This window comes from Vitis vinifera, chromosome 6 (genome assembly GCF_030704535.1).
Source record: "Vitis vinifera cultivar Pinot Noir 40024 chromosome 6, ASM3070453v1".
NCBI classification, from domain to species: Eukaryota; Viridiplantae; Streptophyta; class Magnoliopsida; order Vitales; family Vitaceae; genus Vitis; species Vitis vinifera.
In genome coordinates this window covers 1,021,794-1,048,269 of record NC_081810.1, presented here as the reverse complement: position 1 = coordinate 1,048,269, position 26,476 = coordinate 1,021,794, and the positions used below count along the sequence as shown (strand labels likewise).

The following is a 26,476-nucleotide window of genomic DNA, read 5'->3' as shown; positions in this document are numbered from 1 at the left end:
CGCCGGCCCCAGATTTTAAAATAATAAAATTAAATCTTTATCATCATTAATTACCTTTTGAAGTGTCATCTCTTCCAAAGCGATGAACTTCACTTATAGACGAAACAGGTCAACACATGCATATAAACAAGTATATGAAAACATAGCCAATCGGTCCATAAGTTTTTTTTTCTCTTGTACACAATTTGTTTTATTCAAATATACATTTTTTAAAAAATTGACACACATATTCACATGTACATATATTTATAACCAACATATAAATTAAATTAATTTTAAATTTTATTTTATTTTATTTATAATCTTACAACTAAAATTAATTATAATAATAATTTATATTTTTACCATGAGAAAATATAAAAGTTTATAATAATTTTTTACAACTATATATACATGGAATGTAACACTCTACTAGTATTATATAAATGTATAGTAATTGTGGCTTTAGTAATTTATCAAGTCTAGGGTTTCTAATTTTGATGAACTTTTTTATAGTCAAATATTACTTAGTTGAATAAAAAAAATAAAATCTCATCCACATGGTTGGCATCAATCACATGATTCACACGCAGGTGGTGATTTACTTAATGAATAAGATACCACAATTGACTTAAATTCTTCTTGACCCATCATTGCTTTTTTCTTTAAAAAAGAAAAAGAAAAAATCAAAGTGTGTTCAAGGTGTAGGGTGGAGAATTATGCTAAAGGATATCCCTTCTAATAGAAGAGGGTCTCTCCAAAATTTAAAACAATGTGATGTATAAAATAGAAGGAAAAAAATTATTTTATTTTATTTTTAATATATTTTGAATATAAATATTTTGATATTCTTAATTTTATAAAAACTTTATTTTATATATATATATATTGATAGATAGATAGACAGATGAATTATCACTTTAACTAATTTTAGTGTTTTTCAAATAGACCTCTTAATTGCTGGGAGGGTGGCTTAATTAATTAAAAATATAAATATTTTTTTTTTCTTTTTACAATACTTAACAAAAATGTTTTTAGTTAGTCATATCATTTATGAAAGGTATATATAACCATTCCTCAATGACATATATTATAACATGGATGGATGATGGATGAGTCGTCTAAATATCAATTTGCTTTATTTTAATAAATTTGTCAAAACATATGATTGTTGGCATTGATATATTTTTATCATAATTAATGATATATTCTTATGTTTGTCATTATTTTTTATACATTTGTTGTTGATTTATTATGAAACAATCTACTTGATGTTTTTGTATCCATGCACCAGTGTTATAATTGTCAATGTATTAAAGTTTTATTTTGATAATTTTTCAAATTTTATTGTCGCTTTAAAATTTTTCATCACAATCATTAACGAATTATATGAATGTTTAATTGACGTATTTGATAATTTGTGATCACTTGAGTCGATAGCTTCTATCATAATCATTGAAGCACGTCTTTAATGTTATTCAATAGTTTTGGATTACCTAAGTCAATACACTTCTATCATAATCATTGAAGCATGTTTCATCAATATTATTCGATAGTTTGTAATTGAATGAATCGATACACTTGTATCATAATCATTGGAATATTGTATGAATGATTAATCGATACGTTTTGATATTATACAATCATCACATGATTCAAAACAATCATTGTTATTTGATAGTTTATAATCACTTATCCTGAAAAAATTTGATTACAATCAAAATATGTCGAATAAAATGTAATTAAGATCGTTTTTATCATTTATGGAGTTTAGGTGGACTAATACACACTTGGACTAATACACTACTATCACTAGCCCTGATGAAATCTTAATTATATTTTTAAAAAATTATAACTTGAATATACCAGGTTTGTTAATCATAAGGTTGCACAAGACCACATGTGATCCTCCACACACCGCACCATTCCCCAGCATGTGCGGACAAAATGTAGTAATTCGGACAGGGTTGAAATAATAAGTACTCCCCTCCAGCTTCCTCTCAGCTTCCTCAAAAGCCCCCTAGTTTTCTCTCCATCCAAACACACATTTTCTATCCCCAGAAAGAAGGAAACCCCCACTATCTCTCCCTAGAATCCTCGCCGAAACCATGATCGGACGCCCAAAATCTCATCTGGGCCTCGCCCTAATCTCAATTTTCCTCATCGCAGCCTCTGCAACTCCGCTCTCCATCGCCCCAACCCCGCCAAAACCCTCAGTCTACGATATCCTCACGCAGTTCGGCCTCCCAAGGGGGCTCCTCCCAGACTCCGTCAAATCCTATTCCCTCTCCGAAAATGGCGAATTCGTGGTCAGTTTGGAGGGCTCGTGTTACATACAATTCGATTACTTGGTCTACTACGAAGCTTCCATCACCGGCACTCTCAAGTACGGCTCCATCACCAATCTGAAGGGGATCGAGGTCCAGAGATTCTTCCTGTGGTTCGATGTTGACGAGATCAAAGTTGATCTGCCCCCCTCCAATAGTATATATTTTCTGGTGGGGTTTATCAACAAGAAGCTCGATGTTCAGCAGTTTCAAACCATTCGTTCTTGCGGCAAGGGAGTCTCTGTTTCTTGCCGTGATCATTCCAAACAAGTTCTTCAGGTACTGATTCTATTTTCCTGGAAAATTTCAAATAAAAGGTGCGTAAGAATCGGGAAAAAAAAAACCGAGAATAAAAGAAAATTTGAATTATCATTATGAAAGTTTATTATGTATTTTGGCAATAAGTTGAATGGTTAGGTGGGCATGCAGGCCACATGGATCAAACAAGTAGGTGTTAAGGGTTTGGATAAGTTCAATTATTAAAATCCTTGTGTTTCTTCCATTGATGAATAGAAAAAAGGTCATCATTGAATGTCTTTGATTGGTTTGTGGGAATTTGAGTATGTTGACCTTATGTTTGGTTTTAGGAAAATCTAGGGAAAATATGTAATGGAAAAATAGAAAGAAAATAAAATTTTAATAATAATAAATAAACAAGGTGGGGGTAGGTACGAAAATTTCTCGGATCCGTCCTGTCTTTGTCATATTTAAATAATAACATTTTCCCAAACCCGTTACATTAGTTACGGGATGGCACGCAGACCCGACAAAACCCATCTCACTGTGGTCGATATTCAAGGGTTGTACCTATGTTACTAGGGCTGTGTCTCTTTCAGCGTAGAACAACTTTGAATCCTGGTTTTCTTTTGTCATTAGCAGCTCCCCGATGAGGTAGATGAAATGCAGAAGTTAATGGCGGAATAGACGAAACCGAAAAACCGAAATGCTTCGATGGTGTGAGAAAGAGTTGCAGTGGGAGGAAACTATGAGACTGGGTTATGATTCTTGTACAAGTCTGTTGTCTTCTGTGTCGGGAATAAATGTGAAGATTGATTTGGGTGGAGAAGGTGAACTCTGCACAATGTATGCATATGATGATGTTGTATATACTGGTATGTTATCTGGCTTCTTTTCTCAATTGAACTGTTCTTTCAGCTCCTCCACTGGTATATATATTGATATCACAAGCTTCTGGTTTTGGTACTTCTATATCATTGCTTTCCCTTGGATGGATGGAGATTCGGAGAATTGGTACTGTATTTTTGAAAAACAGTTTTTGGGCTAAGGCCCAGCTCATGCGTAGATATGATGGGTAATTAGTAATTGCTATTTGAATTCCTAATCCAAAGTTGGATGGGTCCAAAGGCTGGAGGCCCAAGCGAGGTTGGGGCTAGGATCGAAGCAGGCCTGGGTAGAGACTAAATCTTCTGACCCAAGTCGAGACATGAAATCATCCAATGTACCATTAAAAATATCTGCAGGGCAGAGGTGTGGATTAATGTCTCCCAAGTCCCACCTACATGAACACAACTACTTAAATTTAATATGCTCTCAAGTCTCAACTGTAATTTGTCCTTTCCTTCGATTCATTCTTATCTTCATGATCCCCATAAATAATTAGCCTCTAAACGGGGGAAATACTCTGACATTACCCACGTGGAAAGAGGGTCCCTTAGGCCCCGTTTGGTGTCTTCTATTATGTAGAAAACTAAAAAAGTAAAAAAACACATTTAACAACAAGGTTTTGTTTAGTATTTGTTTTCCAAAATAGTTTTTTTTTTTTTTTTTAAGAATAATTTTTTAAAATATTTGTTTGATGTTTTGTAAAACAAAAATTCGTTTAAAAACCTAAAATATTTTTTCACATATTTTTAAAAATAATTTTTATATGTTGTATTTTATTTTTATTCATTTTAAATGTTTGTATTATTATTTTTTAAAACAATTTTAAGAAAACAAGTTAAAACAATTAAAACATAATATCAATTCAATTTGGTTTGCATGGGTTATAAGAAAATCAAATTGAAAATCAAATCAATAACATCATTTTCAGAATTTCAAACTAGTCGGCCTTTACAGTGTCAAAAATCAAAGCGGTTGATCGATTGTGATTGAACCGAATCAGTTTTTAGGTTTTCACTCACACCTTTAATTCAAAGCCACCTATTCTAAACAAATTTTTCAAACACAATATCAAGAAGGTAATCTGTCTTTTCAGAACCATCGCCCTACTAAAAAAAATATTCTTGTGATAGGTCCTGTTTCTGGTCAAAAATATAGTGAAATCATCTTTCCTATTCTTTCTCCCGACCCTGCTACTAAGAAAGATGTTCACTTCTTAAAATATCCCATATACGTAGGCGGAAACAAGGGAAGGGGTTAGATTTATCCTGATGGGGATCAATTATGGAACCTTAGTCTCCACGAGCTTATTAGCTAAATGATAATGGACACGTGCAACATTACCAACCGCTTATCGTGCATTTCATAACTCTGCACTACAAAACGCAATTATGGAGATCTGTCGGGTAATCCATTCCAATGCAAGACAACTTGAGAAGGCATCTCGTACATTGGTTTCAACTGTTAAATGTGGTGATGAGGACATGACAGCTAGATGGAGTAAATGGAGAGTTGTAGAGAAAGGTAAAGAAATTGTAGAACCATGGGCGCTACTCACTAGACCCCATTCCAATTCTTCTATATACAAAGTGTGTGGACCAAGTGTTTGTTGCTTGTACCTTGAATACCATACCTTCTCTTTTGAAGACGACAAATCAAGCCTTCACATGCGAAACCCTCCATCACAATTATTTCAACCCCACCTCTTTTTGAGGCCGTCCCTTTATGGGGTTTTCACCATTTTATCAAAAAAAAGAAAAGAGAAAAAGGAAAAAGGAACGAAGGCATAAAAAAATGGATCATCCACCATAGGTATCTCTTTTTCTCTGTTTTTCTCTGAGGCACACATCAAACACCTTGGGATGGCTTCAAAATATGTGAGAATTCTGGGGTTGTTGGACTTGTTGGTGATGATGCTGCTCATGTCTGCAAGCGCAGACTTCGCCAAGGATAGGCAGGAGTGCGCAGACCAGCTGGTTGGCCTCGCTACTTGTCTTCCTTATGTACAGGGTGAAGGGAAGGCCCCCACTCTTGACTGCTGTACTGGGCTCAAACAAGTCCTGCAGAAGAGCAAAAAGTGCCTATGCGTACTGATCAAGGATCGGGACGACCCGAATCTTGGCTTCAAGATCAATACTACGCTTGCTCTTAGCCTTCCCACCGCCTGCAATACACCGGCCAACATGTCTGAGTGTCCTGGTAAGCACGCATATGTATATGAACATGTGTGAATGTATTTTCAGGTCTGTCACATAATTTGATCTGTTTTTGGAATATGCCTGGCTTGGATCCAGCTCTTCTGCAACTCCCACCAGGCTCACCTGATGCTAAGATATTCGAGGAGTCCGGGAACAGCACGGTTACAACCAAAAGCACCCCAGTTGCAAGCGGTAAAAGACCTGAATCAATTCTCTGTCGATTTCTTTTCCTTTGTTTTGAACTAAATTTAGATCTCTGCGGTTTCAGCTAAGGCCAACTCGACTAGCAGTGGATCGAGCTCTGAGATGAGGAGTGGTGGCTGGCGGAGGAGGAGATGGGTGGGAGTAGAACTGGTTTTTGGGCTTCTCTTCTTGATTGTTTCTCACCTCCTGCTTAGTTCGCTTTGATGTTTACAGGCAAAACATGTCCACACAGTCACCTTTACTATCTTGATAAGCTTCATACCCTGTTGCATACTTATTCTATGATCGGTTTCTCTCTTGCTTTCATTTGTTCCATACCAATTCAAAATGACCACATCCCTAACATGGAAGAGCTACCATCATTAGTTTATTGAAAATATCTCTTTTGATGAAGATCACAATCTAAAGTAAGAAGATGAGTCTTCTTTTTTGCAGTGGGTGGGGCGGCTGGGAATCTGGGATTGGGTGTTTATCTAGTATGGAGGTAAGAAATAGTGAAAATTTATTCCATTTGAGTCTTCCTTTTTGCAGTGGGTCGGCCCGGCTCGGATTGTGTGTTTATGCTGTACTGAGGTGAGAAATAGTGAAAATCTATTCAGTGTGAATACAATCTTTCTAATAATTGTGTTTAAATGACTTAACACAAATGTCCATCGTTAGTTAATTACATAGATAACGCCTACCTCATTTAATAAATGGGTTGAATTAATTTGTATATTAATTGACATTTTATGCAACACAATGGTCGGGAATTAACTTTAATACCATTTATAATGATCTATTCTCAATCATGTAGATATCGACTCCTTTAAGTAAAGTGGACAATAACTATAAGGTTGAGAGTAGGTTGGTACAAATGCTATCAAAATTAATCCTTAAGCCTAGTGTGAGATTTTATTTAGTCTCACGTGTCTGTCTATTTATTTGACCCCATAATCCTATAAAAGACAACTAGAATGTTGTGTTTGCATGGGATGATTTTAATATTTCATATTAGATAAGAGAAAAAGTTCATGACACTGTATTTTAGATACGTTTTAAAACTCTAAAGTCTTTTGGACTCAATTTCAAAAGAATTTTTAAGCAAATATGTAAATTTGCCCCCTTGACCAAAAGCTGAAAATTTTTGGGCCAAGGCCCAGCTCTACCTGGCTTGTAAATGTCAGCCTTGTTTAGAAAAACTCATTCTTAGATATGCTGTTCATCCTGTCCAAATTCAAACATTGATGAACAACATTTTAGGTAAGTAATTACATTTTTCATCAATTTTTAATAATTGTGAATCCTAATCCAAAGTTGTATGGGTTCCAAAAGCTCGAAGCCCAAGCTACATTGGGCCTTGGATCGGACCGGGCCATGGTAGGAACTAAATTCTATTACCCATGTCCAGAAATAAAATCAGCCAATGTACCATTAAAAACACTAAATAGAATAATTTCACTATTCATCCATTTGTTGCATTCTTCATGTGAGTGTTTTTTTTTTTAATCAAGTATTTATATGAAGATATTTTAGTTAATTCGGGGAAAATTGAATTATCCCTGATTGTATCTCCCTCGTCAAAAGTATTTTGAGTAAATAAATAAATGTGCATGCCATTTTTATTAAAATAGTTATTAAATATCTTTATGAAAGAGACAAGTGGAGGATAAAATAAAAAAGAAAATTTTAGGATCCGTTTGATCACCGTTTTTGAAAATAGTTATAAAAAACAGTTTTTAAAAACAATTTTTGATAATTGTTTTCACATATTTTATAAGAACAAAAGTCTATTTAAAAATATAAAATAATTTTACTCTATTTTTAATTTTTTTAAATATACTTTAAAAATAATTTTTATGATGTTTTAGTTTTAGTTATTTTATATATTTGTACAATTATTTTTTTAAATAATCTTTAAAAAATAAGTGAAAATAACTAAAAAATATTATCGAAAACACTTTATTTTCCATTATTAAAAAGAGAAAATAAAAAACAGGTTTTTGTATTCAACGTATTTTCCTGACTTTTTTGTTTTTGAGAAGAGAAAACGGGTTAAAAAATCAATATCCAAATAGACCCTTATGACTTTGAATTTGATTTGTTTCTTACAAAATACCAATGCATTAAGCCCTTTTTTGTTGTGCTTCAACAACACCCATAGTAAAAACAAAGAATGTATTAAATTAAACCATTAGAGTAGAAACTACAATAGTTAAGAAATTGCAACCTTTCAAATACAAACCATCGGATCTACGAATATTCGACAAAGTTACAAAAGTTGTACCTATGGTCCGACCTAGGGTAAGGAAAGAGCAATAGATCAGACCTACCTATAAAATCAAAAAAGTCCCTTCATAACTAGTCATTATACATAATATCAAATAATTTCAATTATCTAATTATTTAAGCTTTTAGATCAAATTGATAATTTAAATGAAATCAAATTACCATTTTGTCCTTACCCATAAGTGAATGAAAGTGAAAAATCTAAACTAAATGTGAGGCTGGAGGCCATGGGGATGAGTTAGGGTTCACCTGCATCAGAAGTATTTGAACTTAGTAACCCTCTAGATAATAGCTTCCATTATGAAAAATAATCATTAAAAAAAAAATAATCCTCCAAAGGGCAATCAAAAACCCTAATTTTTCAGCACTAATATCATGCTAAAAGTTTTCTTCTATCATTAAAACCCATAAACCAAAATCTGTCTTCCACCTGTGATCCCACTGTGGTACACTAGTACTGAACGAAATTTCTGAAAATTTCCCCGGAAAATTCTAACGCCCATAAACAAACAAAGAACTACACAAAATCAATTAAAAAGAGAACAAACCAAAATGGACGAAGAAATTTTCTCAAAATTTGAAAGAATTAAGCTTAGATTTTTCTTTTTTCTGACAGCAAAGCCCGAAACCAGGAACCTCTGAAAATTTTCGTGGGAAATTCAAACTCAAATAACCAAACAAAGAATTACACAAAACTAAGAAAAACCCACAATCATTCATGTCACAAAAGCAACCAAACACCAAAAGATTCAAACAAACAAGCAAAAAATTACAGGGGAAAGAAATTCAATTACCTCTCAAAGGCCTGAGTCAAAACCTTGTGCTTACAAATGGGGACCATTTCGAACTGTTTCGCCGGCAGCTTCTCCGACAAGGGACCGATGTGAAAGCGAAGGAACCCTAATGCGGAATCGATTCCGGTGACAGGGACCCAAAAGAAGAGCTTCTTGGTTTGAATCCCGGTGACATTGGTGACGGACCCATATTCGATACGGCCCCTAATCTTCTTGTCGTAGAAGACAAGTCTGTTGAACTGAACATAACAGGAGTGGTGCATGTGGATATCGAATTCGCCGGACTCTGATATGGAATAGAACTTGACGGTGGAGGGGATGAGGCCCTTCGGGAAGCCGTACGGAGGGAGGAGGTCGTGGAAGTCGTCGAAGGGGGGGAGAGAGAGGTGGGTTTGGAAGAGGAGGGACAGAGAGAGGAGGAGGAGAGAGATTGAAGCCATGGAGGAAGGGGTGGAAGCCATGGGTGAAGAGACTGAGGCAGTGCCAGAAAGAAGAGAGGTAATTTGGAGAGAGTCCGGAGGGTAAAAACGGAAGAAGATTTTGTTTTGTTATGTTTTTTTTTTCTTTATTTATTCAATTATGATGGGGAAGATGGGAAGAAATGGGACATGGAGAAACGAGACGGAGGTATGGGTAGGGTTCGAAGAAGGAGAGGGGTAAAAAGTACATTTCACTTTACTATTTTATTTCAAAAAATACAAATAAAAGATGAAGGTGTTTCATTTGGTTTTCAACTTGCAAAATGTTTGGTTTGGTAAGAAAAAATAGAACAACTACTTTGAAAAATAGATAGTTAGTGCGAAAAAGGGTGGTAGAATTATTCTTATGATGACAAGGAAGAAAGAGTTTTTAGATAGTGATTATATAAAACGTTTTTAATCTAAAAATATATTTTTTTTAAAAATTTAAAATCACATATAATGTTTTTTAAAGAAACAATTGATAAATAATTCTCTTGAAAATAGTTTAAAAGAAAATACTTCTATTAAAAACATTTTGAGTTAAAACACTGCCCAACGTACTTAAAGATTAAGAACGATGATGTATTTTTTGACCCATTAATTAAGTTTTGATCGGATAGTTGGAATACAATTATTGCCAAATAAATTGTTCATTTGAAAAATGTAAGGGTAATGTTTTGAAGAAACACTTGGGTTAGCATGCATGCAAACCTAAACTAGAATCCTATTGGGCTTCAAGTCATAAGGGCCTCAACAAGCCCAAGTAATTTCAACAACAAATCCAACTGGCCTTTGGGCTTATTATGGTGGGATAGAGGGTCAATGGAGACATCCTTTAATATAAACCCAAATCAATAACCTAATCAATTGGGCTTAAGGCCCAATATGAGTTTTAATGTTATGTCAAACCTAATCAAGCAAAATCAAACCAAATCGAACCAAACGACATTAAAAAGGTTTGGTTTAGTTCAATTTTCTATTAAAAATCTAATTGGTTCGATTGTTAGTTTGGTCGATTTTTCTTTCAAAAATCGATCAAACTTAACTTATATAAACTCCTTCCTTGTTTCATATACTTTTAGTTGTTATGATTTGACCGATCTTCTTATTCTTTTAAAATAAAAATAAAAAATATGAAAGAACAAAATTACCCACTTCTAAATATGAAAGAATTTTCTAGAATTTAGCAAAGATTCGATTATAATGAAAAACCTAGAAATTAATGAAAACACTTTTTTTGATGTAAAAGAAGAAAAATAATCAATTAACTAAATGAATTCCTTGAATGGTTTTGCCTAAATAGTTAATAATATAAATATTAATGTTGACATTTAAGTCAATCACTTATAATTAAAACCCTAAAAGCAAATGGAAAAAAAAAATCATAATGGATGAAAAATAATCAATGAATTGCTTGGAGGGTCTTACCTAAATACCTAATTATATATAAATTATAATGTTGACATTTATATTACATTATTATGAGTGTATTTCCTAAGCCAATCACTTATAATTAAAGAAATAAAAATTTAATTTAAAATACATTTTCTTCATAAAAAGATGAAAAATGATCAATGAAACAAATGAATTCTTTTAGACCATCTTGCCTAAATGGTTAATGATACATAGATTATAATTTGGATATTTATAGCGTAGTTCATTTAGTATAGAGCTACCAAGTCAATCACTTATAATTAAAAAAATAAAAAATATATTTATTTCACAAAAAAATGAAAAATAATCCCTCAAATGGGATGAATTAATTATAATTTTGATGGCCACGACAATTTATGACTCTCTACACCCACCTCATTACAAAAATAGAACAAAAAATAAAAGAAGATAGAAAATGTGGGTGTATTTAACATCACTCAATCACAAAAAATAAAAAATAAAAAAAAAATCTTTTTTTCTTTTTTAATTTAGACAAACAAAATAAAATAATGCCATTTTTTTCTCAAATTAATTAAATATTTTTAATATTTTGGTTTCATGAAAAGAAATTACATGACAAAATCCAACACCCAATGAATGAAATGAATACCTTTGAGAATGTTTTATTTTCTTTGAAGTGTCAAGGTTAGATTTGGCAAAAGAAGAATAAAATAACATTTTCATAATTTTATGTCAAATTTTAAGATACCAAAGATGTTATACTCATAAGTTATTGATAAGATTTTGTATCTTTGTCACATTATTTGTACCATTGGTCACGTATTTCACTCATATTTTCAACACCTTAATCATATTTTTTATATTCTTCAAACCTTTAATCATATTTTTTATACAATTGGAATGTTTTTTTTTTTTTTTGTTCAATATTCATATTCTTATAGACCACAACATTTGGAAGTATTAATGACTTGCGTCTTTTAAATTGGATGAAGACATTCAACGCAAACTAAAAAATTCTACTTAATATCAAAACTTAAAAAATACGACGTTTGAATGAAAAAAGAAAGATGGGAACATAACCCCTTTTAATTTTGTATTTTCTTTGAAGTTAAGGTTAGCATTACGATTACGGCGAGAGGGAAGAAGAAGATAAAAACATTTTCATGATTTTAGGTGTCTAATTTTTATTGAAAAAAAGAAGTAGAAGAATTAGGATTAGAAGTGATAGGAAAAAAGACAGATTACTTTTTTTCAAGTTACATTTTTTCATACTTGGATCACATTTTTAATATCTTATATGAAATTTTTCGTAAGTTTGATCATATTCTTGGTATTCTTATCTGACTCCGGTCCAAATAAAATTACTCGAGACATTGAAAAAATACCTGAAAAATGTTATTTCCATATCAAAGACTAACTTGAGATTTACATATTTGAAGGGAAAAAGGAAAGTGAGGGCTTGAACCCTAACAATTTTGTGTTGTCCACTACCCACCTAACATTATTCCAATCTTGCCCCTCACAATCCCTCTATATTACTGTTTCCGTCTCTAAGTATCTTGCCTCATACGGAAACCCAGTCTCTGCATCATCCATGGCTTCCGCCTATTCATCCATGGCCGCAATCTCTCTCCTCCTCCTCTCTCTGGCCCTCCTCTTCGAAACCCACCTCGCCATCCCCCCTACCGAGGACGTCCACGACCTCCTCCCCCATTTCGGCTTCCCCCGGGGCCTGATCCCCTCCTCCGTCAAGGAGTACTCTCTGTCGGAGGATGGAGAATTCGAGGTCCATATGGATCACCCCTGCTACGTTCAGTTTGATGACCTTGTGTACTACGACAAGAAGATCAAGGGTCATCTCAGTTATGGGTCGGTCTCCGATGTGACCGGGATTCAAGCCAAGAAGTTCTTCTTGTGGGTCCCCGTCACCGGAATTGATGCCGCCTCCGGTTACATCCAGTTTCACGTCGGAGCCTTGTCGGAGACGCTTCCAGCGGAACAGTTCGAAAATGTCCGCGTCTGTAAGGCCAAGGCGTTGATTGATTCTATCTGAGAGGTAACTGAATTAATCCATTTGTTAATTAATTGTTTATGTGAGGGTTTGGCTGCGTTTGGGATGTGAATGATTTTGGGTTTTTCTCAGTTTTTTATATTCTCTGTGTGATTCTTTGTTCGTTTGTTTGTGGGTATTACTATTGTCCTGGAAAATTTCAGAAGCTTGTCCAGTTGTTGTGAGATTCCAGTTCAGAAACAGATCTTGGTTTCTGGGTCAACTGTCCCAAAAAACTTAAGCATAATCCATTCACTTTTTCAGAAACAAGCGTTTTAATTGATTCGTTTCTTTAACTGATTTTATGCAATTCTATGTTTGTTTGTGGGTGTTAGTATTTTCCTGGAAAATTTCAGAAGCTCATCCAGTAGTTGTGAGATCACGGGTCAGAAACAGATTTTCGTTTCTGGGTTTACTGTCAGAAAAAAATTAAGCATCATTCTCAGTTTTGAGGAATTTTTTTCAAGCATTTTAATTGATTCTTATGCTTTTTTTCTTTGTTTGTTTGTGGGTGTCATTATTTTCCTGGAAATTTTCAGAAGTTTATTGAGTAGTTGCGAGATGATAGACAGATTCTGGCATTCAGATCGATTTGTGAATTAATCTAAGTTTAGTATTTAGATCGATTTCATCCAAGTTTATCCATATATGTGCATAACCAAAGGATTCTTGAACTCAACTGAAAGTAACATTTGATTTTTTTTTTTTTTTTTTTTTTCAGAATTTGTTCTGAAAGGGGTGATTTTTGAACATACATTAGCAGCATGTTTCAAGTGTTTTTTCAAAGCATGCTGACAAACAATTGAAAACACTGAGAATAGATTATTGTTTATTGTTAAGTTGTAAAATTTTGTTCTTAAAAACAAGTACAATGGTTCTAAAAGACTAATATTTGAGAATCCTTTTTCGAAAATGTTGTCAAATTTCGAAAATGATGTTTTGAAATCATTGAGAACCATTTTAAGAAAAGTTTCGGGTTTGGGGTTTCGGGTTTTATGATATTTTGCATGATGGAAAAGCTATTATCTTGTAGAGTGATGCTGAAGTTAGGATAATTGTGGTGCAGGGGGAGCCTAAATGAGTGATGATGGAAGGTTGGTGTAGCCAGGGGGAGGTTGAAGTTTCCAGTTTCGTCCATATTACTGGGTGAAGTAAAGATGCAGATTTGGAAGTAGTATCAGATTGTTGTAATATTAAAATATATCCCAAAAATAATACCATTACTTGTATCCACTATCCACTACTCTCATATATGTCTTTTGTAAATCTCTTGCTTTTTTTTTTTTGATCACTTATCACACTATGAAAACATTGTTTATCTTAAATTTGTTGTTTTTCTTGTAGCAGTTTTGTCTGCAGTTAGGGTTTGGGCTTTTAGATGAAAACCCCAACACATTTTCAAAATTTATATAATTTAGGAATACCAATATTGAAAAGGGTTGTTTGATTAAAAAGATCACCCAAAACCTGGTTTTAGAAATTTAACCTTTCATCCTCTTTTGACTTCATTTCAACAAAAATGTCATCACTCTTTCCTTTAAAAAATGATGGTTTTTTTAAAAACTATGCATAAATACTTGTAATGATATAAGGCATTTATGTCAAAAATTGATTATTTTTCACATAAGATGTTAGAAAAGAAAGATATAAATATTTCATTCTTTATAAGAAATTTGAAGTATGGTATAAAGATAAGTCATAATTTTAAGCTATGCAAAAGAACTCAGGATTCTTATGTCTCATGGATATTATTAAATCATTATATTAATATATTTTTATTTAAAAAAAAAAACTTAATTTAAAGTGGGTATTATTATTATTTTCATGTACTTCAAACTTTTTTCATTGATTTAATTTTATTATATAAATATGAAATAATTTAAAACATACCAAACATGGTATGAAATATCAATAATCGATCGGAAAGAGCTCTCCAGGAAATCACATAGCAAAGGCCAGAAACGGAAACAACTAACTAACTTTCCTGGAAATGAACCCGGAAAATCTCTGGTCCTAATTTTGTTTCTACTTAGACTCGTACTTGAGTCATCCGTTCATTTATTAGAATATTTTCCTACTTTGGAGCAATTCTCAAAGTAACACCAAAAAAAGGGAAAGCCCCAAGAAGAATCCATTCCATAAAGCTTCTCAATAAAACAAGGAATTCAGTTTGAACCTTTTGGTTTTGGCCTCACTCCAATTATGCCTTTCAAGCATCATCAACCAGATTTTAATACCATTTCAACCTTCTTTACTCCATGCTTTTGCTTTCATCCATGCCAAACCCATGCTTCTATGCCCAGTTTACTACCTAAAAATATAAGACTTTCGTCGTCTTTTCCCTTCTCTTTCCCTCAATCCACATCAAACTCATGCTTCTAATCCGACATTTGTAGCTATAAATGTAGAGGATCGCGCTGTTCCCAAGCACATCCAAACCATTCTCTCTTGTTCTCCCTCAACCCTATCTGACAACAGTTTTCTCCCACTCTCAAGCTAGAACACCCTTTTCTGCAAAACCGTCTGGGTTGTTGTAATGGAGCGTTATGAAGAGGTTTATGGGAGCCGGAGGATGAATGAAAAGGAGAATTATGACATGAAGCATGGAAATAGGATGAACGACAATGAGAATTGTGCTATGAAGAATGGGAGGAAGGGGGGATCGTTGATGGTGGAGGATGAGGGAGGGGATATCAACGAACGGGCTGAAGCTTTCATCAAGAATTTCCACAATCATCTGAAGATTCAGAGGGATGAGTCGTTCAAACGTTACAAGGAGATGATCACTCGAGGGACTTGAATTATATGCACAGTTTGAATGTATTGGAAAATAAATTTGAGCAAAAAAATTAATGCTTTCTTATCTAGTATGAGCTAATGAATGGAACTTTTTACAACTTCAAACATTAAATATGACCTATAATAGAACATTAAAAAACAAGCAAAATCAATGAATATGATATTATAGAGTGACCCAAACAATCTTCAGATGTGATCAAACAAGTAGCCAACATAAAAGCAAGGTAATTCGATGTATACCCACAAAGATGTAATCTAACTGTTCATTGACTTAGAACTTTAATAACCCATGTATATATTCACAAAGCATCTCCGAGACTACTTAATACTAAGATATAAGATCCCACAATCAGAGAGACGGTCAACTCCAGTGACAAATGACTAGATTTACAAAGTTCAAAAGGCCTATTATGCTTGCTCCTCATGAAAATAAAGAAATGGCCTCAGAGCCCATACCTTGTAAATACATGTTTAATATCTGAAAAGTTGAAAATGCCATTGGTTCCCAGAATGAATTTCTCACAAGAGAGTTGAAAATGGAGATTCCACTAAACCTACATTTCTCGCCTTGGCTTTAAAAAGACACACCCCGCATTCCTATTTTCCATTTTGCCTTCTCTTCAAGCCTGATGTGAAGCAAAACCTTTTTGGATGTGAACATAAACTAATCCTCTCATGTAGCAGAACACTGTTGATTCTATCTCCAAAAGGGGATGGGGATAAGCATCAGACATGAACAAAGAGTAAATGCAGTTTTCTGTTGGGGAAGGTGCAGAAACCCAATATTGATGAACTGCAGCTACTCTTTTTAACATTTCGGATGGAACAACCCTATCATGATAATTGAAGAAAATGAAGAAATTTCTATAGCAAGAATAAGCAATGTGAAACCCGATTTTTATGCTTGGAGCACTTGACAGTGCACAATATGACTCCTCAAGCTGTTTCTCCCTGCAATACTGGACCATAGATTTGTGACGAGAGTCCTGAAGTGACCTTTCCCAGCAATATTTTCCCAAAGGTGAGGGTTACTCTCCACATGTTTATCAGGACTCGAAACATCCACAATACTGATGCTCATGTTGTTACGTATAATGCACAGCTTTCCATTAAGGGGGACAAGAGCAGCAGCCTCCAGAGCTCGGGAGCTCCCCAGATGGAGCTTGCTATCTATGAATTTGTTCCATGAATCTGTGTCACTGTCATAAACCCTGAGCTTGCACCCATCCCGGCAGTCCAATGCATAGAGCTGTCCATTCAAAGAGATGCTAGGGTTGCGCCAACCAGCAACCATTCCATCACTGATTGGGGTCCAGGTATTGGTTTCAGGAATATAAGCTTCACTCATGACCTCACGGTGGGATCCAAGTCCTTTTAGGAACCATTTTCCATTATAGATTACCCCAATAAAGGGCACCATAGCCGTGCTCATATCTGAAATAAAGCTCCACCTATTCCTGTTAGGATCATAGACTTCAGCTGAACGGAGAGTCCTCTGAATTCCTTCACATTCGCCTCCAGCCACATAAAGGCAGTTATTTATGACGCAAGAACCAAAGAAGTGACGTTTCCGAAGCATATCTGGAGCCCTATGCCATTTATTTGTTCGAGCACTATAGAAAATGACCCGTCTCAGAGATCTCTTCATTGGATCCTTTCCTCCAAATAGATACAGGTTACAACCACTTAGAACAGCGCAGCCAAAGCCAAGGGCTTCAGAATATTCCACAGGAACTGGTGGAAGTGGTTGCCAGAGCTGGTAGGTGGGGTCAAAAGCATGCCATGAGATCCTTCCATCACGATCTCTTTTGATAACATAGACCCACTCTTCTGCCATTCCAAGACTTTTCCTAAGAGAATAAAAGAAGTTCCCAGACAAAAGCCGGTGCCATCTCTTGCAAACTAGACGGAGTTTTCTATGCTCAACACGAGGGACTCGAATCAGGCAAGCAATGGCAAGATCATCAGGGAGACCAGGTAGAAGAGGCGGCTGGAACCGGGTCCTCTCCCTGCGAGAGTTTTTGCTTTTGTGTGCATGAGGATTGATATCTGGCTGGATACAAAGTTTTGATCCAGGTACAAATTTTCTTGCCCCTGCTACTGTTTTTAAGCCTGAATCTACTTTGCAATAGCATGATACAGAATCAACCTGCAAAGCATTCCACGTTAGAATGCAAAAATAGCAAGACTGCAACATAAAAAACTATAATGATAATAAGCAAGAAACAAATATGAGAAGCAGATGACCTTATTAAATGTTCACAGTTGAATATATACACCTTAAGAAAAAACTCGTATCCATGAGCAGGCTTATGCACAGTATCAAGATTTGCACCAACCAAGGAGAAAGGGTGAACCAATTAGCTATAGATTCCAGGGTGATGCCACAGTTAGTGCAATTTTATGGATGTTCAGATGTCTTCAAGAAAGGCAATAAATTACTGCATCAACTTTTTATTCTTATTCAACACTTCACTTTTGATACAGTTCTAGCACATGAAATTAAAGTTCATCTACAGGTTCTCTAAGGAATATCTTTTTATCTATCTGATCATTTCGTTCCATGTTATATCACCACAAGCTACTACAGAAGATTCCATCATCTGGAACTTATTCACCAAATATAACTAGTATGGTAGGCTCCATTAATTTTTATGACATTCCTTCACTTTTTTACTACGGATAATTGCTAGATATTGATACAGAAGTTTATGCTGTTGAAGAAACGAAGAGAGCAAGAGAGAGAGAGAGAGAGAGATTGAATGACTCGAAAAGGAAGGCAAAAGAAGAAATATAAATACATATGGTCAGACTACATAATTCCCTGGAAAACAGTAAATCAGATGGACGATAAGAACTAAAAATAAAATAGAAACATGGACTTTGCATCTCATAGCAGCACAGTCAAACCAGGGCAACAGGGGAAAATTTGCCTTCATACCAAAAACTGCTATTAAACTAAAGAAATTGGGATTAAAAATACCAGAAGCAATTGAGCACAAACAGATATTAATCAGTACCATTGCAAAACCTTAAGAAGAAGGGATGGACATTATGAACATTGCATGACCTAGAAATCTTATCTTAATGCCCCCACCCCCAAAACAGAAGCTTAAAATATAGAAGTTGATGTAGGTGCAGACAAAATCTTAATACAAGTAAGGTACAAGCATGCAGCTACCAAAAAATAAAATCTTAATGCAAATTAGGTACATGTATGCAGCTATATTTTCATCAGTGCTCAATGCTTCATGTCTCTATAATGAATGAGATACAAAGAAGGAAACAAATTAATCTTTGACCAAATACCCAAAACAAAACATAAGGACTTCTTATCTCAAATTGAATAGAATCGAATTATTTCAATATCTTTCAATTTCAGTTCAAATAGAAGCCAGAAACACTAAAAGGCAGAAGGTTGAAGATCCTCCAGAAGTAGAACCATTGATGAGAAATAAACAAGACAAAAGTGCATGAGGATAGGTAATTCAAGAAAAGGGTGCATTGACAAGTAACCAGAGTCATTTGAAACTAAAAGAAGGTGGGTCTAAAGTAAAACATTCAACACTAAGATACAATAGATATCAAGCCCATAGCAATTAAAGACCCAGTCTGCAAGATGGTAAATCAATCATTTTTATACAAATGAATAGAAAATTGTGGACAAGGCACATGTTCAATTAAGCAACCAGAAATCAACCCTCTCCCCTGCAGCTGCCTTGATTTCTCACCAAAATAAAAGGATGGTGACTACAAGCCGGATACATTCATGATAATAAACACACTAGAATTCACCCAAAAGTTTAATAATTTCAACTTCGAAGCAAGAAATTGAATATATGAGAAAATTCCCTAATCCCTAGTTACCTATCTTTCTAGTTCTCCAGAAATAAAGCCACATTCTTCATACCCCAAACTCCAAGCTTATAAAACTGCAACAACAAATGCAGTAGTTCAAACCAGTCCCTCCATAGTAAAACTAGATATGAAAACCCCAAAACACCAAACTCAGCATCCATCAACTAATACTGCAAGAGAACAAAATCCAGATGGTCCTTGGACAAATATGGTAATCAATTTCCAAAAGTTTGCCCAAAAGTGAACATCTAACAAGAATTTCATCTGGATGCCTCCCTGAAAGATACAATTAATCACAGAGAAACAGAAGCCAATCCCAATCACCTTATATGATCATCCAATTCCCAAATATTTGCCTAAAATTTTCACATTTGTCAAGAATTTCAATAGGGTATCTCCAAAACTCAAGAAACCAAAAACCCAGAAGAAGAATTGCACGATATAAGAAAGAAACCTACTCAATCTCCACAGAAACATGCTCCCAAAATTCCAAAATTTCCCACAAAAAACATCACATTCAACAAGAATTTCATCTGGGTACCCCCGGAAACGAGTGAATTGAAGAATTCAAAGACCAGAAAAAGTAAAAATAAACACATGGACTCACCAGAGGAGCTTGAACTCGAAACCCTCTTTGTGCATTAGGAGACTGTTCAACTCTTTGGTCCATCCTCAGAAGAAAAGGCTCATAGAAAAAATTGTGGGTCAGACTTAGAATTGAGAAACAAGGTTGAATAAAGCTTCAGAGAGGCTCAGATCAGCACTGTATAAGCTTCAAACAATCAAATCTGATCCAACAATAAAAGAAGAACTTTGTCTTTTTCCCTCTCTGCAAATGCAAACAACCAAAAAACCCCCAAAAATAAAATAAAAAATAAAAACAAAAATAACGGCAAAAATATGAGCTTTGAAGTTGGAGAACTACAACACCACCACCACCAAACAGTAGCAGCAACTTCAAAACAGCCCCCCCTCTCTCTCTCTTTCTCTCTCCAAAACCAAACTTTCTCTCTCTAAAAGTCTCTCTCTAGACCTCAACTCTCTCTCTCTAACTGATATAAAGATTACAGCTGGACCCATGGTCTTCACCAACTTTCATTTTTTTAATTCTTATTTTGGGATTTATTTTTTACATTCTTAAAATAAAATTATTTTATTTTTATTTTTTTGCATTATTTTTGTTTCAAAATTATTTATTTTAAAATAAAATAATTTTCAACACACCAAAAGGAAGACCCTTTCCATTTCTAAGTCAAACCCGATGGAGTATGGATTTGATGCAACTGAACTCCATCATCTTCAATGGATTCCACCCATTAAAAATAATTAAATCCATTAGTATGGAGAGGATTTTTTTTTTTAATCTTCTAAAATAAATAAATAAAAATGGGTTTGAAATTAAAGGAGAAAAACCATTTTTCTTACAATAAAATAATATTTGTATTTTCCCATTTTTCATCACAACCCTAATTAAAATTCAATTTCTTTAAAGGAAAAAAAAAAAAAACTACTAGAGATAAGGATAAAATGTGCATTGTATTTTGAGATGCTTCACTTTTACTTTTAAAAAGTGAAAGAATTAAGAGAAAGATTAAAGGAGAAAAGTTTTATTGCTTTTAAAGTTTTGATTTTTGGTTTTTCTTCCTCCTTTTGGTTTTTTCTAACCTTTTCTAATCACTATTTTAAATTTAGGGTGACTAAAAGCAATTTTTTCCATCTATAGAAAAAATATATATATAAGCAAATCATATAAAGGAAGTTGGTCCATTCAAAACAACATTTTTGCCTTATTAAGAAAATGCTTCACCAATTATGAACCCTAATTTCCCTCTTTTGAAAATGAGAAAAATAAATTTCTTTATTGGGCAAGAATTTTTCATCAATTTTGGTGAAGTTTTTGACTTCTTAAAAAATATGGGGAAAATAAAAGAAAAAAATACATCATTTAGAGTGGTTTTTTTTTAAATAAAAAAAAATCAAACTAAAGGGCCTAATGGATTTGTACCTAATTCATTTTCATTAAAATATTTGGGGAAAAGTACTAAAAAATTAAGTCATCAACCATGGAGAAAGGGAAAATTTACCTCAAAGGAAATGGTTGACTAATCCTTAAGTATTCATACAAACCCCACAAGCACCTAAAATAAAGAAAAATGATGAATGAGGTTGAAACTAGCCTTTCCTTCCCATGAAGCTCCCTCTCCCATACTTCCATCACCATGACTCAATGAGGTACTAAATAAACCCTAACCCTAACTTGATTTAAAATCCAACGGGGCCCATAATTTACTAGATAAAAATCAATAACTACTACCGTATTTATGTACGTATGTTAAGCTTAACATAGGTATTAAGAACTTATTATTCATGTTTGTAATGTGTGTTTTTAAATAAGCTTAAACGAGTAATAAAGTTTCAATGTTAAATAATTTTTCCTCTTTTTTAAGTAAAAGTGTTCTTTTTTTTCATACACGTAAAATCATCATCTTGACATTATTTATAAGTATAGTTTATATGGATAGGTTGAACTTAATCTTGAATTAAGAATTTATACTTTATATTCATAACATTTGATGTAAAATATACGTAGTCGAGCATAGACGTACAAATTTTCTTTTTCTTTTTCTTTTTTTAAAAAATCACCAACTTATTATTATATGAAAACCTTGTTTATACAAATAGGTTTTACTCAAAACACTAATTTAATCAAAACGTTGGTTTATATAAATAGGTTAGACTTTACTCCACTTTAAGAATTTATGTTTCAAAATATTTTGTGTTAAATAAGTTCAATTGAATAATAGATTGACAGTATGACATGATTTTCCTCCTTTCAAATTTAGAAGGTTTTTTTTTTTTGGGTACATAAAATCATCAATTTATCATCACTTACAACCATGGCTTATGTATATAAATTAACCTTAAATTTGGTTTAAGAATTTATGATTCATATTTGTAATGTCTAGTATAAAATAAGCTTAGCCTAGTGATAGCTACCACTATTAAATGGTGTTTTTATTTTTTCAATATAGGGTTCTTTTTTCAAACATACGACAAAATCACCTCATTTATCATTACCTTTGATATTAATTTATGCATATAGGTTAATCTTTGCCTTGATTTCATAATTTTCAATGCTTATTTGTAATGTTGAATATCAAAAAAGATTAATCATGAGTGATAGATTCTCAATATTAAATGGTATTTTCCTCTTTTCGATGTATAAAGTTATTTATTCGAGTACATAATAAAATCATCGTACTTTCATCATCCACAAGACTAAGTCTTATGTAAATAAATTAACCCAAAACCTTTATTAAAATTTGTTTCTCGTACTTATAACTTTTAATATCAAATAGCCTTAAATGTAAACTAATACACCGATATTAAATGCTAATTTTTTAATACAAGAATAAGTTTCACAAACATCACCAACTCAATTTTCAACTTTAAAATATTATTTTAATAGGTCAAGTTGATTGGAAAAATTTATAACAAATTATAATTGTGGGTTAGGCCCATCACTATTTCTTTACGATTCTTGCATTGAAATTGTGGGTTTTTTCATGACTTCGTGAGATATTGTGATGTGAACGAATACAATAGCCCTTTTGACTCATCTACTTCCGTCAAAATTATGATTCAATTTGTTCACATGTCTATTTTCTTACAATAGTGATGGAAATATATATATTTTTTTACTATACTTTTACTTTTCTCATTTTACTGTTATCTAACTTTGTTTTGTTATGTGATGAAGCTAAGTATGTCATCTCACTTCTATAAGTTGAGGTTAAGGCTCATAAACCCGGTGTAATTCAATGGTAACCACTCAATTTATGTACATAGGTTAATCTTAACCCCGGTTTCATAATTTATAGCATTTATTTGTAATGTTTAATGTCGAATAACGTTAGTCAAGTGATAGACTCTTAATATTAAATGATATGTTCTTCGATGTAAAAGTTTATTTTTTTCAAATGCATGATCAAATGTCCATATTGTCATCATCCACAACCCTAGTTTTAAGTAAATAAATTAACCCAAAACCTGGGTTTAAAACTTCACTATTCATATTTGTGACTTTAGAAGCCAAATTGGCCCAACTATGAAATAGGTCATCATATTATGTGCTAAAAATTTTCACTTTTAGACGGCTAGGATGATCATGCAATAATCCAAATTTTCTAACTCAATTTTCAATTTCAAAATATTATTTTAATGGGTCAAAATGTTTGAAAAATTTTATGATATAACAATTATGAGTGATAAGAGGATATATTTGATTTTATTTTAGTTCATATTAGTAAAATAAAAAATAAAAATAAAACCCTACAGATTTGGTTTTGTTAGGTCCATCGTCATTTCTTTTCAATTTTTGCATTGAAATGATCTAGAACTCTTAACCATTATATTAAAGATAGCGGTGGGAAGATATATTTTTTTTCTTTTCTTCACTTTTACTTTTCTCGCTTTGTTGATGTCTAACTTTGTCTTATTAGGTGATGAACCTAAATAGAGAAGTTGTCTCTACGAGATTGAAGTTCATAAATATTTTATAATCAGAAGTTTTTGGCTTTCTCCATTCATAATCAAGTGATAATTACCCACTAAAAAAATTGATAATTTGATCACAAAATTATTAGTTTTATAATAAATTAATATGGTTTGAAAAAACGATTTTTTGATTAGTCCGAATAAACTTTTATAGAACAAGTCTCTTAGACAATGTATCATCTATGTCTATGAGACTTTACAAACCAACGAATTTTCAATAATCGAAGGTCATTATTTCAGTCTTGGAATTTATGTTTGCATAGCTTGACCATTGCTTCTATATGATGTGTCGGGAAGTTTATCCATTCAAGAATATGGTGTTTTCAAAAGCTCTTTATGGAATATATAGCCTTTCATCAATTTAGGGTTTGCAATTGTGACACCAATTCTAACACTAACGTGACTAACATATATGATCGAGGACTTGTACATGGTGGAGACAAAGGTCAACTTAGATATAAAGATGAACTTTGAATAAGGTAGCATCAAGATGCTTACATACCATGTGAAAGGTGAGGATTCTTAGGCTATTGTATAATTAATAAATATTTAGTATTTTATTAACTTGTTTCCAGATAGATGGCGACATCGATGAGTATAAAACATATGGTGAAAGAATTTAAATGGTTGAAAATTTGCTTAAATTTTTTATTTTATTTTCTTTATTTTTTTATTTCATAAAGTTCTTAAACGTTCAACTTATTCGATATTGAAATAGAAATGAATCATAAATACCCTTAGTTTTTAAAAAATAAAATAATATAAGACCCATATCATAAATCTATCGAAACTCTGAGGGGTAGCTCAATTGATCCAACCTTGGATTTGCTCCCCAATGATCTTCAATTCGAGTCCCCTCAAGACCACTGAAAGTTTATTTTGGTCATTAACTTCAGGGCCCGTGGGATTAGTCAAAGTGTACGTAAACTGATTCAAAATTTTAATTTAGTTTCACTTGGGATCTCTTTTGAGACCATTGAAAGATCTTTAAAGCTATTGGATTTGATTAGAGAAAGGGGTCTACCCATGTGAGATATAAAAGAGATATGATTGTGAGTTAGGGCATGAAAATAAAAGCTTATGGGCACATGGCTTTTTAAAAAAATTTAATGTAACGTTGACTACACATGAAAATAATAAAAGCAATAGAAATATCAATGGGAAGTGTGGTACTTAATAATAAATAGGAAACCCACTTTCTTTAATCTGATATCTACTTGTCCTTGGCATCACTTGCAGCCTAAGAAAAAACTTTTCATTCTAGTTGAAAGAAACTTCATAAAAGGGAATGCGTTTCCCATGGGGCAAGACTAAAAAACTATGAATTCCTCCAAATGAAAGAATGAATTTTCTAAATTCACCTACTATTTTTATTTCAAATTTTGGTCAACAACATTCATGAAATAAATGAAAATTCAAGCCATTGATTTCATTTCCATCAAATGAAGTAAACATCCCCAATTTAGGGTTAGTGGAGCTATTTTGGGTGTTGGAACTTAATTGTGAGTTTATATGTTAAAATATTTTCAAGAAAATATTTAATTTATTGAGTTATTTTTTTTTTAATTTATACCCAAAAAAAAAACATTTTTGCAAATAATCAAAATTAGCTTTAATAATTGTTCCATATGCTTTTCTTAAAAACTTCTTTGTTATTCCACAAGAAAAGCTCTATTTAATAAAATTATAAATGAAATAGTTTTTCCTCTAAAATTCTAGAAATTTCTCTATTTCACCAAGACTTGCGATCAAGACCTACAAATTTTATGAAAGTTCCAATTGTGGGTTGGAAACTTGGAAGGAAGCCTTCTTCGTCCTCCACCTAAGTTGTGTAAAAAACACCCAAAGCCATTCCCTAGGAACAATGAAGCTTCACAGAGTAATCTGCATTTTTAGAGACATGTCTATTTACCGATCCTCTCTTTGAGACTATGCCCAGATCGTTACACCTATCATGCGAGTAAATATTTACCTAGTTCAATTTCTGTCATTCACCCAAAACTCTAATAATAACTAATTAATATTTTTACCTACTAAAATGATGAAAAAACAAGTTCTATTTTCTCTCTCATTTAGGGTTTAGGATTTGAAGTTTGTGTTTAGGATTTAGGATGCTAATCCTGGCTATATTTATTCCTTTGACATGCTAAACATGAGTAACATAAAAACCTTTTACTTCGGTTTGGGGAGTGGTGAGGGTGGTGTTGAACTCCTTCGAGAACTCAAAGAAAAAAACAAACACTTCAACAAAATCAGTAAAACATAAATCCAAGACAACTAAATCTATAACCACACGCTAGAATCTAAGATGTTTTTCAAAGTGCTTTTGGCACTTTGAAACGACTAGAAAACTCCAAGTAGAACCAAATAGTCTTAGTGGGTGGGTGGAGACAGGAGTGGAGGAGTAATGGTTCCTCCCCCCTCCACATCATTTTCAATCAACATCTTCATAGAATGACATCCC

General features: G+C 33.2%; 5 protein-coding genes across 7 annotated transcripts; 3 read left to right on the top strand and 2 right to left on the bottom strand.

Annotated features, from left to right (window-relative positions):
- Positions 1 to 1,872: 1,872 nt before the first annotated feature.
- On the top strand, positions 1,873 to 3,515 carry LOC100253539 (uncharacterized). Of its 2 annotated transcripts, none has more exons than XM_002283420.5 (2): positions 1,873 to 2,585; positions 3,186 to 3,515. In XM_002283420.5, the coding sequence occupies exons 1-2, from the start codon at positions 2,088 to 2,090 to the stop codon at positions 3,228 to 3,230; spliced, it is 543 nt and encodes a 180-aa protein (XP_002283456.2). In that variant the 5' UTR covers positions 1,873 to 2,087; the 3' UTR covers positions 3,231 to 3,515. The 2 variants fall into 2 exon arrangements, with proteins under 2 accessions (XP_002283456.2, XP_010651354.1); XM_010653052.3 differs by having other exon boundaries at positions 1,897 to 2,585; positions 3,183 to 3,515.
- Positions 3,516 to 4,082: 567 nt separating this feature from the next.
- On the top strand, positions 4,083 to 6,136 carry LOC100267331 (non-specific lipid transfer protein GPI-anchored 6). Its single transcript, XM_002285655.4, has 3 exons — positions 4,083 to 5,627; positions 5,723 to 5,818; positions 5,895 to 6,136. The coding sequence occupies exons 1-3, from the start codon at positions 5,291 to 5,293 to the stop codon at positions 6,032 to 6,034; spliced, it is 573 nt and encodes a 190-aa protein (XP_002285691.1). The 5' UTR covers positions 4,083 to 5,290; the 3' UTR covers positions 6,035 to 6,136.
- Positions 6,137 to 7,973: 1,837 nt separating this feature from the next.
- LOC100243306 (uncharacterized) lies at positions 7,974 to 9,459 on the bottom strand. Its single transcript, XM_002283430.5, has 2 exons — positions 8,893 to 9,459; positions 7,974 to 8,347 (listed from the first exon to the last, which is right to left on the bottom strand). The coding sequence occupies exons 1-2, from the start codon at positions 9,351 to 9,353 to the stop codon at positions 8,344 to 8,346; spliced, it is 465 nt and encodes a 154-aa protein (XP_002283466.3). The 5' UTR covers positions 9,354 to 9,459; the 3' UTR covers positions 7,974 to 8,343.
- A 2,679-nt stretch (positions 9,460 to 12,138) lies between these two features.
- On the top strand, positions 12,139 to 14,123 carry LOC100265618 (hypothetical protein). Of its 2 annotated transcripts, none has more exons than XM_059737329.1 (2): positions 12,139 to 12,804; positions 13,865 to 14,123. In XM_059737329.1, the coding sequence occupies exon 1, from the start codon at positions 12,343 to 12,345 to the stop codon at positions 12,799 to 12,801; it is 459 nt and encodes a 152-aa protein (XP_059593312.1). In that variant the 5' UTR covers positions 12,139 to 12,342; the 3' UTR covers positions 12,802 to 12,804; positions 13,865 to 14,123. The 2 variants fall into 2 exon arrangements, with proteins under 2 accessions (XP_059593312.1, XP_059593313.1); XM_059737330.1 differs by having other exon boundaries at positions 12,192 to 12,804; positions 13,832 to 14,123.
- Positions 14,124 to 15,811: 1,688 nt separating this feature from the next.
- LOC100255323 (F-box/kelch-repeat protein At1g55270-like) lies at positions 15,812 to 20,534 on the bottom strand. Its single transcript, XM_002283448.4, has 2 exons — positions 20,063 to 20,534; positions 15,812 to 17,746 (listed from the first exon to the last, which is right to left on the bottom strand). The coding sequence occupies exons 1-2, from the start codon at positions 20,123 to 20,125 to the stop codon at positions 16,496 to 16,498; spliced, it is 1,314 nt and encodes a 437-aa protein (XP_002283484.1). The 5' UTR covers positions 20,126 to 20,534; the 3' UTR covers positions 15,812 to 16,495.
- Positions 20,535 to 26,476: the final 5,942 nt, after the last annotated feature.